We start from the raw sequence: 11,749 nt of genomic DNA, 5'->3' as shown, positions 1-11,749 counted from the left end.
TATTTTTCCCCCTCAGCGGCTGCACGGCGGTGGGCCGGCGGGTATGGGAGGGGTGTGTGGGGGGGGTGTCTCTGGACCCGACCCGCAGATTCGCCGCGCTGGGGCCTGGCGTGGTTTTGGAGGGAAAACGCGGGGAAGCGCCGCGCCGCCTCGTCAGCGGCCCCGGCGGCCGTTCGAGGGTCCCGCAACGCGTTTCCCCCGCACCTCCCCCCCGGCAGCGCTGCTTCCCTACCGGCGTCCCCGCCGCAGAGGGCCCACGGGCCCCTTGGCAGCCCGCCGGCCTCCCCTCAGGACCTCGCCCCCCTCCCCCCTCACGCCACGGCCGCGGAGCCTTCCTCCCCTCAGGACCCCCCGCCGCCGCCGTCCCGGCCCCAGCTGGCTGCTCCCGTTTTTCTCCAGAGCGGGGGGGTCCGGGTCGGCGTTGACCCCACGGGGCCGGTGGTGGTGGAGAGGGGGGGTGGGCTTGACAGGAGCAAGGAGCCGGGTCTGGCGGCGGGCCCGGCCGGTGCCCTGGGGGTACGCCGGGCTTATCGCGGCTTAGGAAAGGAGGTTAGGGCCCGGGAGGGTGATCCCGGCGCCGTTCCTCCCGCCGCGGGTCCTTTGTCATGGAAGTGTGGCGCCATTCGGGGCCAGACTTCAGAGGGGTCTGCTGAGGGAAGGGGGGGGGTTGTGTGTGTGGAATACACAAAGGGGTGAAGCGTCGGGACGGGCCAGCGCGGTGTCTGTGGCACCCAGAGCCGCCTGCAGCCAGTGCCGGACAGACGGACACCGTGGAATCCCGCCGCATTTCCCGCCTGACTCCTCCGTTCTCCCGCACCTTTGACTCCGGGGCAAGCACCTGAAGCGAGCCTCCATAGCAGGCAAGGTTACCTTGTGCGATGGGTTTTATAATAAACCTATGTACTTCCCTATTTTTACAGCACGTCACCTGTTTTTTTTTGGTGGTGTTGCACCGATCAGCCCTAGATCCGGCGCGAAACAATTTTTCTTGGGAAGAAACGCAGCAAATTAATTGCAGCAGGTGTAGATTTTATTACCAGTACTGATTTCATTACCACCGCCACCTCTCCCTGTACTCAACAGCAGATATGAAGAACACGCACAACTCCTGCAAAGTCCAGGGAAGGTTTTGGGTGCTTTAAATTCCCCAGAAACCCGAAATTGCGCATTTTGTTTAGAAAAGGAGCTGCTTCTGCCACGGAAAAATAAAACGAATTCTGCAGTCTGTTAAAATGGCAGCTTCTGCAATAGCAAGTCACTTTTGCTTTGCACTTGAATCTTTAGGGAGACTCATTCCTCCATTTTTATTAAAAACAGTACTCCAAAACATTTTTTTATAGGTCAGGTTACCCAAGAAGACTGGTTTGACAATAAAATATGGTCAGCTTTTTACCTAATTATAGGAGTAATCTGAGTTCATTTAATGCCCTGCTTGAGCTTAATTTGTCTCCTTTGGAATTGCTGCCATTTTTCTGATCAATTCACATGTGCCCTGTCCTTCATGCAAGTCAATACTCATGAAAATCAAGCTGATCAGGAAAGAAAGACGGGCATTCAGAGCAACTGCCTGCCTGCATAGCCAGCCCCAAAATACACTGTGTAAATTAATGAGCCATAAGGAGGAAGGTGTATTAACAACAAACCACATCAAGGAATTCTTTTCTTTCTCCCCTTAGCTGGATATATTGGATTAAAAGCCACTAGGACTGATTCACAGATGCAAAAGTTTTGCATGCTTACGTCCCGCCTGTAGGTCAGTAAGACTACAATAATTGAGACCGAAAGATGTTTCAGTGAAAAGGATCTAATTTGTTTTGCTGGCAACACAGGGCAGTTCACACTGTATGCTTTATACGTCCCCTTGTTATTGACAGCCAGACTGTTTCTAGTTTGAACTTGTGAACCCATTTGTAAGGACTGTTGAGACAGGAAAACAACAACAACAACAACAACTACCGCACAGGCAATGTCAAACTTTTATTTCAAACTTTTGCAATACTGCATTAGTTACTGATTGATATGGAGAAAACCACCCAGCAGTTTCTTCTCTTTATATAAACATAATAATACTGCAGCTTTACAGTAATCAGAACCCTGTCTCTAAAATACTTCTGTGTAACTGCAAGCGGTTTAAAGAAAAAAAAAAAAGCTAAGTTTTGATATTGTTGACTTACTTCTGAACTATAATCTGCCCTCATGCTTTCAAATTCTATTGCAGTGAAAATTTCCAGCTATGTGGACCCATAGTGTGCTGTCATCAACATATAAAATACACCATTAAACGTCATGTGGTTTTGAGTCCCATGACCACAAATTAAAAGTTATAGGAATGAGAAACAACATGTGGAAGAGAAGGAAATGGGTACAGTTGGCCCAGAGTCACACACAGAGTACAAAGTCAAAGTAGGCACTGCAGAAGGGAGGATCAAGTGCCTTCATTTTCAAAACAGGTCACCCCTGACAAAGACACCAGTGAAGCACAGTTCACCATAATAAAGACGAGGCTTTTCTGATTCATATTTGAAGGACTGAAGTTTTTGTCGGTCTGCACGAATGAGACTTAACTTTGTTTAAAATATTTCTTAGAAACTGCTTCACTGAAGTTGGCTTTTCCCTTTCAGTTGTTTTAAAAACGAGAATTATTTCAGCTAGCACATGCTGGGCACAATCAATTTCACAGGCAACTATTCTCTCCACACTGCCTATCCCAGCAAAGAGCAGGTTTAGATGGGGCTTTTGAATCTGTTTGTTTTACAGGACTAAATCAAGGGGTTTGTTTTGTTTTGTTTTGTCTTGCTTTTTTAAGCACCTTATGTGCCACAGAGCAAGCTCTGAAAAAACACATCTGCACAGTAAAATCGTTTTCCTGTCTGGCTGGGTTTTTATACCAATCTCAAGCAATGACTGTTTCTGTAGTGCAGGCTTGTTTTTTTTACACTTGTCTACTGTGTCTATTAAGATGTTAATAAGCAGTAAGCAGCGTGGAAAAAAAAACCCCAAGGCACACACCGGTACCGGAAACCACCAGGCAGAACAGAAATTATGTATAATAGAAGAAAACCTTCAAAGATTGGCCTTTGGCTTTTTGTTTGTTTCTGAGAGGCACTTATGAAAAAAGAGGTCCAGATTAAGAGGTCCAGGCACCAAAGAGGCACTGGTACCTCTCAAACTGACATGCAAAAGGTATCAAGATACTTTCCTGCAAGATGCACAGCCTGGCAGCTAGGCCATTGAAACAGGAATCGGAAATTTTCCTTTCAGGGCCAGGCTCTTACTGACTTGAGTAGTTAGTTGGTCCTGTGCAGAGATTTCCACTGCGTGCCTCAGCTTCTCCATCTGTTAAGGACAGCTCTAACACTTGACCTCTTTGCTGAAACGCTTTGAAATACATATACGGAAATCAATAAATAACACAGGAATCTTAATCGTTTCATGACAGATCCTTTAAAAAAATCAGACCCTTCTCCCCATGTTCCATAAAGAACTAGAAATATTTATAGGATTAAAAAAAATACTCTCTTTCTTTTTAAACACAATGTTTAGGAAGTAAAATTCAAGACGACAGTTCAATTTTGTTGCTAACCAGTTCTACATGTTTCACACGTTTCTACAGTGAATCCAGCGGTGCAGAAAAGGGTATATTTAAGCGCCTGTAAAACCAAATTTGCCAGTATTTGCACAACAGCATCCTAGCCCAGGCATTTTAGCTTTTAATTAAAACAGTGGAACACAACACTAGTTCTAAATTTCTTAGCCCTTACTTTTACTTATCAATCATTTTCAACTCCAGAGAATGAAAACTCAGAATTTGTTGTGCTTAGTGAAGGCAATCGGTTCCTCTTCTTACCACCTTCTCCCTCCATAGACTGTATAAAGTAAGGAAAGACCGACAGAAGGAATACTTTGCCAAAGAAAAGCCATCCTAATTCAGCAGGAATCGGGACAAACCAATTTATACTCCTGTTTCCAAATGAAACTACTCAAGAAGGGAAAAACGTTATTGACGACCACTTGTTCAAATCCTAACCTAAAACATGGGCAAGACAATTCCATAGCATAGCACGCTTATATAAAATGCATACAACTCTATATAACTCCAGCCCTACAGACCGCATTTCCTGTTAACTCTCCTGAGATAGTTATCTAGTACGCTTTTACCAATTTTTTGTTGTTGTTGGCAAGAACCGTTCTCAACGAGTACCTGGGGATATGCTAGGGAAAGCAGGCACCAAAAGGCAAGCGGGGAGCAGTTCTCTTCATTTCCTTTTGTCCTGCAAAGTCTTCTCCTTCGCTTCCCCCTTGCACCACTAAAACCAGCAGGTGGGCTTTCAGAGAGCTGCCTTTCCTGCACCATCCCTGCTACCAAATTCACTCATCGCTACAGAATAATTGTGGGAAGGCAATTCATCGGCAGTTGCAAAGCTATTTGAGATGGTAGGATACGGCGTGTTCTAAAAGTGAAAAGGACTGTTGTTCTGTCATACAAAGGAGTTTACAACCTATTCCTCATTCAGCTCTCCGTGCCCTAATAAAGTGAACAGCAGAACAGAATACGCAGGATTGTGCTAGACAGGGTGAGTGAGAAGGAACGAACAGAAGGCAACTGAGCAATTCTTGACAAAAATTTGAGGTCTCTGCTGTTAAGCACCACAGTCAGTATACACGAAAGTAAGGGCTGTGCTACACCATTTCTCAAATTCACACTGATAATTTTATAGGTCTGGTTACGTGGGACACCACGATAATCCACATCTGGCTTCACATCTTAAGGACAGTTAGTGGCAATGATGAGGTGTGTTGGTCTCTCCAGGACACATAAGCAGACGTATGTAGTTCCAGAGCATGAAGTAAAGAGTTTGCTGTAATCCCACACTGGGAATCCACAGGCACAGAGAGACCGCTTGAACTATGTGTGTGTCAAAGAAAGGTCAGTGTGACGCTTCGGACTGGTGCTTCTGTGTACGGTGGGTGCAGGCAGTGGGGAATAAAAGGTGCAACAATATTAAAAATATACCTTCGACATCCTTCGCCCTGCCTGAGACAGGCCATCACATGTCAGAAAATGAAGTGCTCAAAATTTAAAAAAATATTCATCCAAGCCATCTGCTTAAACACGGACCGTGCTACATTACTAGCAGCAGAGCTCCCAGTTGCTACTACACTAGAAGAAAGAGGAATCTTCTCCCTCTCTTCTTTCCACTCCTCGCTCCAAGTCACTGTAGCAATGCTCTACTGAGAATGAATATGCGCTAAACAGAAGACAGTTCACGATCATGTAAAAAAACCCCAAACAACCCCAAAACAGCTACAGCCAGTCTGGGAGAAAATGATGATGGTAATAATAAAAGGACACTGCTGCTAGACCCAAGGCAGATGGTGTGGTCAGTGCATCTAACAGCAAGCCCAGCCTGGTGGGGTTGTCTCTTTTATGTTAATATAATCCCCACTCCCGGCAGCAGAGGAACTTCCATCACCACTGGATGAGGACATCATCTTTTCAATCAGGACTCTAGAAGACAAGCATATGTGAGTTTGTTTTGGTTTTTTTAAATAAGTAACATTGGGCCACAAGGTTTTTCAGCAGTACAAAAAAGAAATAGCAATTCATTCTAGAAGGACACAAAACTCCAGAACTTTCATGACTCAACGCTCAGGTTAAGGAACCTCATAGCACTGACAACAGCATTACTGCTATTACCTGGCAGCATCAGAAGACTCTGCAGTGACCAGATAACTAACAACACCTACAGCAACCACCTCACCTCGGGTCCAGTTTAGGACTGGGACACAGCAACAAGCTTCCTAGGTACCAACCGCCCAACCTCAATATCAGGTGCGAATACCCAGTCTAATACCTTTCAGAAAAGGCCAAATTCTCCATCAAAGGATTGGTGCATTACAGGAGAATTTCTAATATCTTTGCACAAGAAGTCCCATCCTCCTGGTAGAGGCCAGCATATGAAAAAACATCCCTGGTATTGTTCAAAGAATTTCTGTTTCCAAAAGCATGTCAGAGCTTAACAAAGGAGAGAAAAAACTTCTGACCTTTCAGAATGCAGTTTCCCTTCGGGAGATTTACTTGCATGTTATTGCTGCTATTTGTTACTTACTGACAGCATCTCCCTTCACCTCAAAGATGGCTGTGTCTGAAAGAGGGAATTAACTCTTAGCTGTACCACCAGTCACTGTGCCTACCTCATGGACTCATTAATGTTCTTGTTTTCCTTGACAGATGTCTCCACCCAACCAGAAAAGCCGTTTTCTTTGCTGAACCGATCCACTTCATCTCTTGTCACTGCCCATGGGGAAAGGTCGCACTGTAAAACAGGAATCGGTCAGTTTAAGTTTAGCCTTTTAATTTTTAAGCTGGGAGGGGAATTCTCCCTCTCAGCCATTTTCTGCCTGTGTGCAGGCAGGCAGGCAGCAGGTAGGCTCAGCCCTTCGCATCTCCCAGATTGCAAGCTGATAGAGAGTTCTTCGGGCAAGGTTCTTAATGGGATGTTGCAAGCAGCAATATATCTATCTCATCTGAGATACTGACACACCTCAGTCAAGCACGCATGGAATGGAGGTTCATCCAGCACAGGACAAGAAAGCATTGTCACTCATCCAAAATCTGCCCGGCCTCTCAGCAGCAAGGAAATGTGCTACTGGTGCGGTGCCACCGCGGCGGCCACACTGATGCCAACGGGACGTACGAAGAGGCAGTGAGGAAACCTGTCCCGTAACAGCTTGCCGTAGTGTGACTGCAGTGCGTACAGTCGCACAGATTTCCCTAATGCAGGCGAAAATGTTACCTTAAAACAGCTATCGGGGGAAAGTGTTATTTGGGAAGAAGTGGAGAAGAAAAGCCACTCTCCTGCCCACCCATCATGTTTTTGAGTCGTCTCCAGTTTTAGGCTCTCTCAAACCAGGCAAGTCTCAAACTGAATCTGGAAAGGGATGCTGAGCCAACGTTGGCACGTGAAGAATGTAAAGGTAGTTTTTGAATGAAAGAAAAATAAATCATTAAAAGACAGCAACCAATCTACACAGTGAAACTTGACGCTGCATCCAAATGAAAACTAGACATCTCTCTGGCAGCTCTGAACCTTTAGCTGCAGCATCATACACAACCTTCCCAGGCTACTGCAAGTTAAAGGCCCAAAAAGAAAAAGAAAAGCTTTACAATCCAGCAGATACAGAGCTCGAGCTCCGACAGCACAGCACAAGGCACTGCCTCCTAGGGCAGAGCAGTTGTTAACTTCTCCTAAGTGCCATCCACGCATTAAGTCCTACCAGTGTCCTAGTTACAGAGGAGAATCCTTGCTAGAGAAAGAAAATTCAAGGAGAGTTAAGGGAAGGATTAAAAAGACCACAGGCTTAGGCGAGGCTTAGTGCCAACAGCGTCTCCTTCCATCTTGCACTCCCCTGCACACACGTGCACACATACAAACACACAGAGCGCGTCTAGGGCTGCTCACTTTGTTAGCCAGCAGTAGGCAAGGCACGGGGTTCCCATCTGGCAGCACGAGCTTGCTGTCCAAATCCTGCTTCCACTTCTGGCTGTTGCTGAACGTGCTGATGTTGGTGACATCAAACATGATAATGCAGGCTGACGCCTCCCTGTAGTACAGCCGGGTCATAGACGTGAAGCGTTCCTGCCCTTCAGGATCAAAAGGAAAAAAAACTTACCCCCCAGAGTTACCATTTTCAGATTCGTTCACGCAAATAACATGTTTATCACGGTACATCGTTTTCTAAGTTGACACTAACAATATCCACTTAAATAATGAGGAAATACAGGCACTGAGGTGCGTCCTGCCTGGGGTACCTCAGCAACGCAGTGACAGAACTGGAACAAACTGGGCAGCTCTTAATCCTGACCCAGAAATACTTGCACTCCTCCCAGAGTAACAATTTAAGTTTAGTGTCCCCGACCACACATCCACCTCCCCCTGAGCACAAAACCACCAGCAGCAGGGTACCCGGCCACCACCAGCCGTCCCCGCTCCGGCAGGACCGTGCCACCAGCACTGACATGTGCTGCTGCCTGCTGTGGGCACAGCGCTACAGACCAGGCTCTCCGGAGAGAAAAAAATCAATTACTAAACAGAGAGCATCACAACTCACATACGCTGTTATTACTGTTTACACCTTACGGCCTGCCTGTACTACCAAAACCGCATCCAGAGAGTAACTCTGCCATGCTGCTGCGTGGTTTGATTGTACTTGGGTAGACGGGGACACATCGCAGAGCGGTCACATCGCATCCCACAGGTCAGGGGCAGGGCAAAAACCAGCATTTCTGACACCGGAGAGATTTCACTATGGGCTCCCATGCAGCCCCGTAGCTGGTCAACAGGCTGTTTGCTCTGAAGCCGCTGAGAACCGAGCACTTGAGTTACCTCAAGCCATCCGACTGCCTTTGCACACCTCTGAGGTGGCAGGGACTGTCGGTGCGTGCGTCCCCTTCTGCTTGGGGCACGCCAAAAACACCGTGACCAGCGCGGCTCCTCTGCTTTCCAAATCTTAAACGCCTTTTTGGGGCTGAAACTGAAGTTAGTCTCTTGCTGCAATCCTCTTGCTGCAAACTTCTCCTTCCTGTTTTCTTTTTAAGGATTCCAGACACACATGTCTGAGCAGCGAAACCAGGGGAAACCACAACCCTGTTTTCGGCACCCTTCTAGAGCCAGAGGTGCCATTTTAGAGATGTTACTGCACTGACCTGTCCTCGGTCTTCTGGTGCTAGGGAGATTCGGGAACCACATTTCTCTGCGCCTCTCCAGGGAGTGGGTGCTCCTCGCTCCACTTCATCACATATAACGCTGAACCCCGGAGCGTGCCCCACTCCCAACCCAGCCCCACCACCTCGGGGGCACCCAACGGTCTCCTCTTGCCATGTCGGCTCCCGGGGGATCTGGTCACTGAGCAGCCAGATCGCAATCCTGATCCCAGCAGCCAGAGCAGTGCGAGGTCAGCAGAGCTGCTCCACACAAGGTTCAGGCGTTCCTGGCTATCATGCCAGAAATCAGGGTTTTAACAGAAGACTTGGAGCTGAGAAGTTACATATCCAGATAAAAATGAGCCTGTTTCTCCATTCACTCTGCTCTGGCTTTGAAATTGAAAAGAAAGGCTCAATAGGATTTATCATCTGCACTGCTGCATTCTTTGCAGATGGACTTTTGATTAAATATTTAAATTACTACTGCAAACTAGAGACAGCACTACAAACCAGAGCAGTCCTGCCCCTTGATTCGACAGGCTTTTAGGATTTATTTTTGTAGCAGACTCCTACTGAAAGAAAAAAAAAGGAGGAAAGGAGGAAAGGAGGAAAGGAGGAGGAAAGCCATTGAGAGCTTTAAATTCCGCTCCTGAGCAGCTTTATGTTCTTGTGAACATACCTGCAATGTCCCAGAGCTGAAGTCGTACCGTCTCTGATTCCGACCACTGGACCACTTTCAGAGCAAAATCCACTAGAGAATACCCAAAAAAGAAAGGAAACGTACTTAGGGGCATTCTGCACCGTAGGACTTGCTCCTCTGCAGCCTCTCACCATTTCCCAGTGCAGGCCAACCCAGCAAACACTTTCACATCCACGGCAGTTTGTCCTGGACCATCACCCACGCCAGCACAGACCACACACAGAGCAGGAGCGGCTGCAAGGGCTGACTCCTCTCTTCCATTGCAGAAAGCTGCAAAATAAGTGTTAAAACCAGAGGGCTCCACACACTCACTGCTCCACACCCTGCAGAGAGGATGACCACAGGCACACAAAATGCCTTCAGATAAGCAGAAGTCAAGCGAGTTATCAGCATCTCACCCCTCCCGGGGATGCTACGCTGGGCTTGTCCCTTCCAGAACTTCAGATTAGAGAGCTAAATAACACAACGAATGGAGCAGCATTTCTCCCTGTTTTGCAAAGCCCAGCCTGGCAGGTCTGCTGTCAAAGCCCTTGCAAACGGTGGCGGAGATACTGCTCTGAAACTCTGGGAAAGAAGAGAGCAAGGTGGAATATTTCCAGCACTGGGTGGATTCCACTACCCCAAATCACAGGGCTTTTAAAAATCCTGGACCACCAATGGTCTGTAACCATCCCATGCACAATGCCCCGCTTGTGGCAGGGAGCTCAGACACCCGTTCCTGATCTCTGGAGTTGTAACGCCGGCACTAGAGACACTAACCAAGAGCTAAGGAAGCAGAAATTAAAATGCTCAGGACTAAGAATTCCTCCAGCACATAACCCTGAACAACCACAGGCAGACGAAAGGATACTGGAAACCTTATTGCCCGGAGAGCTTTAAGGAAAGCTTCCCTTGCCTGACTAATGCCAGTAAAACGCTGGATTTGCTGCTGTTGTCTGTCTTTGCTCTGCGCTGCCTAAACCATTCAGTCGCTGGTATGTGGAGCTCTGTGTCTCCTTCACAGCCACCGCTTACCACCACCTACACCTCAGCTGTCACCAGCGCAGAGAGTCGAAAGGGGAAACACTGTGTTTTTCTCAGATTACGATGCATCAAGTTTTCACTGCAGGGGGAAAACTGTCCAGCTATGCTGTCAGCCATGCTCAACAGGGATAGAACTTATTGAAGCCAGGAACTAATTAAAAAAAATTAAAAAGAAAAAGAAAAACATCTGCAACTCTTACTGCTGGGAGTGACAGTGCGGGCACAGCCCAAGCACTCTGCCCCAGTGGGATGTGGTTCTCCAGTGTTTTCAACTTCTAATTCATCCCCTCTCCATTCACAAATAAGAAAATTCAAACAGCTGTGCTCGGCCCCCACTATTTTGGGTCCTCAGGGACATTTACTGGGTAAAGCCTCGGCACCTCCTGCTCCTTGGAGGTTATTCGTTTACACTGATGTTAAACAAAACTCAACCGATCCCACTCAATCTTGTTCCCAGCCTCCTTGTTACAAAGCTGTTGGTTCCCCCACCATCTTCCCAGAGCCCTGCCGATACTTCAGCACTGGTTTCACGCTGTTAAAAAAACACCAAAACAGCACTGCTGCTGTTTTTGCTAGAAAGAGCCGAGGCTGTAACCTCAAACTCTCCAGGTTAAACCTCCCGGGGGTGGTGGTTGTTCCCGGGGGGGGGGGGGGGTGGGGCCCCCCGAACCAGCCGTGAGGAGGGACTGGAGTCACTGGTTTGTCCCCGGGGTCTCACTGAACACGGGCTGCGAGCACACCCGGCGCCGCATCCCGGAGCTGCTACAGGAACCGCAAAATAAGAGTAACCACCGACGGGCGGTTGTTCCTTCTCCAAATTCTCGCCTCCCCGTCCGCAGGGAGGGAGAGGAGCGACTTTCCCACGACAGCCTGCGAGCCAGGGGTGCTTAAAGCTCACAACTGCCGTAGTTCCACCGGCGCTCTGAGCCCGAGGCTGCTCTTCAGCGGAGAAGACAAACCTGCGGCCCAGACCGCCCCGGCCAGCGCTTGGCTTTGCAAAACGGACGGCAGCCCCGCCGGCCCGCCGGTCCTGAGACCCACCGGGACCGGGACCCTCCGGGACCGGGTCCCAGCTCCCCCCTCGGAGCCCCTCTTACCTCCCACCGTGGACTTGTAGTGCCGGTTGAAGCTGTCGTTGGCGTACCGCTGCACCAGCGACGTCTTCCCCACCGTGGCGTCCCCCACCACCAGCACCTTGAACATACGATCGCGCTGCCCCATCCCGGCCCCGGCCCCGGCCCCGGTCCCGGTCATGTGAGGGTCAGGTGGAGGCAGCGGCGGAACCGCTGTCTGCCGGGGGGGCTGCCGGGACCTGTAGTCCG

General features: G+C 48.6%; 1 protein-coding gene across 1 annotated transcript; it reads right to left on the bottom strand.

Annotated features, from left to right (window-relative positions):
* Positions 1-3,004: 3,004 nt before the first annotated feature.
* RAB29 (RAB29, member RAS oncogene family) lies at positions 3,005-11,681 on the bottom strand. Its single transcript, XM_010579350.1, has 5 exons — positions 11,525-11,681; positions 9,384-9,455; positions 7,464-7,645; positions 6,196-6,317; positions 3,005-5,509 (listed from the first exon to the last, which is right to left on the bottom strand). Exons 1-5 carry the CDS (start codon positions 11,679-11,681, stop codon positions 5,392-5,394), a joined length of 651 nt encoding a protein of 216 aa, XP_010577652.1. The 3' UTR covers positions 3,005-5,391.
* Between the last annotated feature and the right edge of the window lie 68 nt (positions 11,682-11,749).

The sequence above is a fragment of the Haliaeetus leucocephalus genome, unplaced genomic scaffold (genome assembly GCF_000737465.1).
Source record: "Haliaeetus leucocephalus isolate CR32 unplaced genomic scaffold, Haliaeetus_leucocephalus-4.0 Scaffold68, whole genome shotgun sequence".
NCBI classification, from domain to species: domain Eukaryota; kingdom Metazoa; phylum Chordata; class Aves; order Accipitriformes; family Accipitridae; genus Haliaeetus; species Haliaeetus leucocephalus.
The sequence above is the reverse complement of the archived record's forward strand: the minus strand, read 5'-3'. Positions and strand labels throughout refer to the sequence as shown.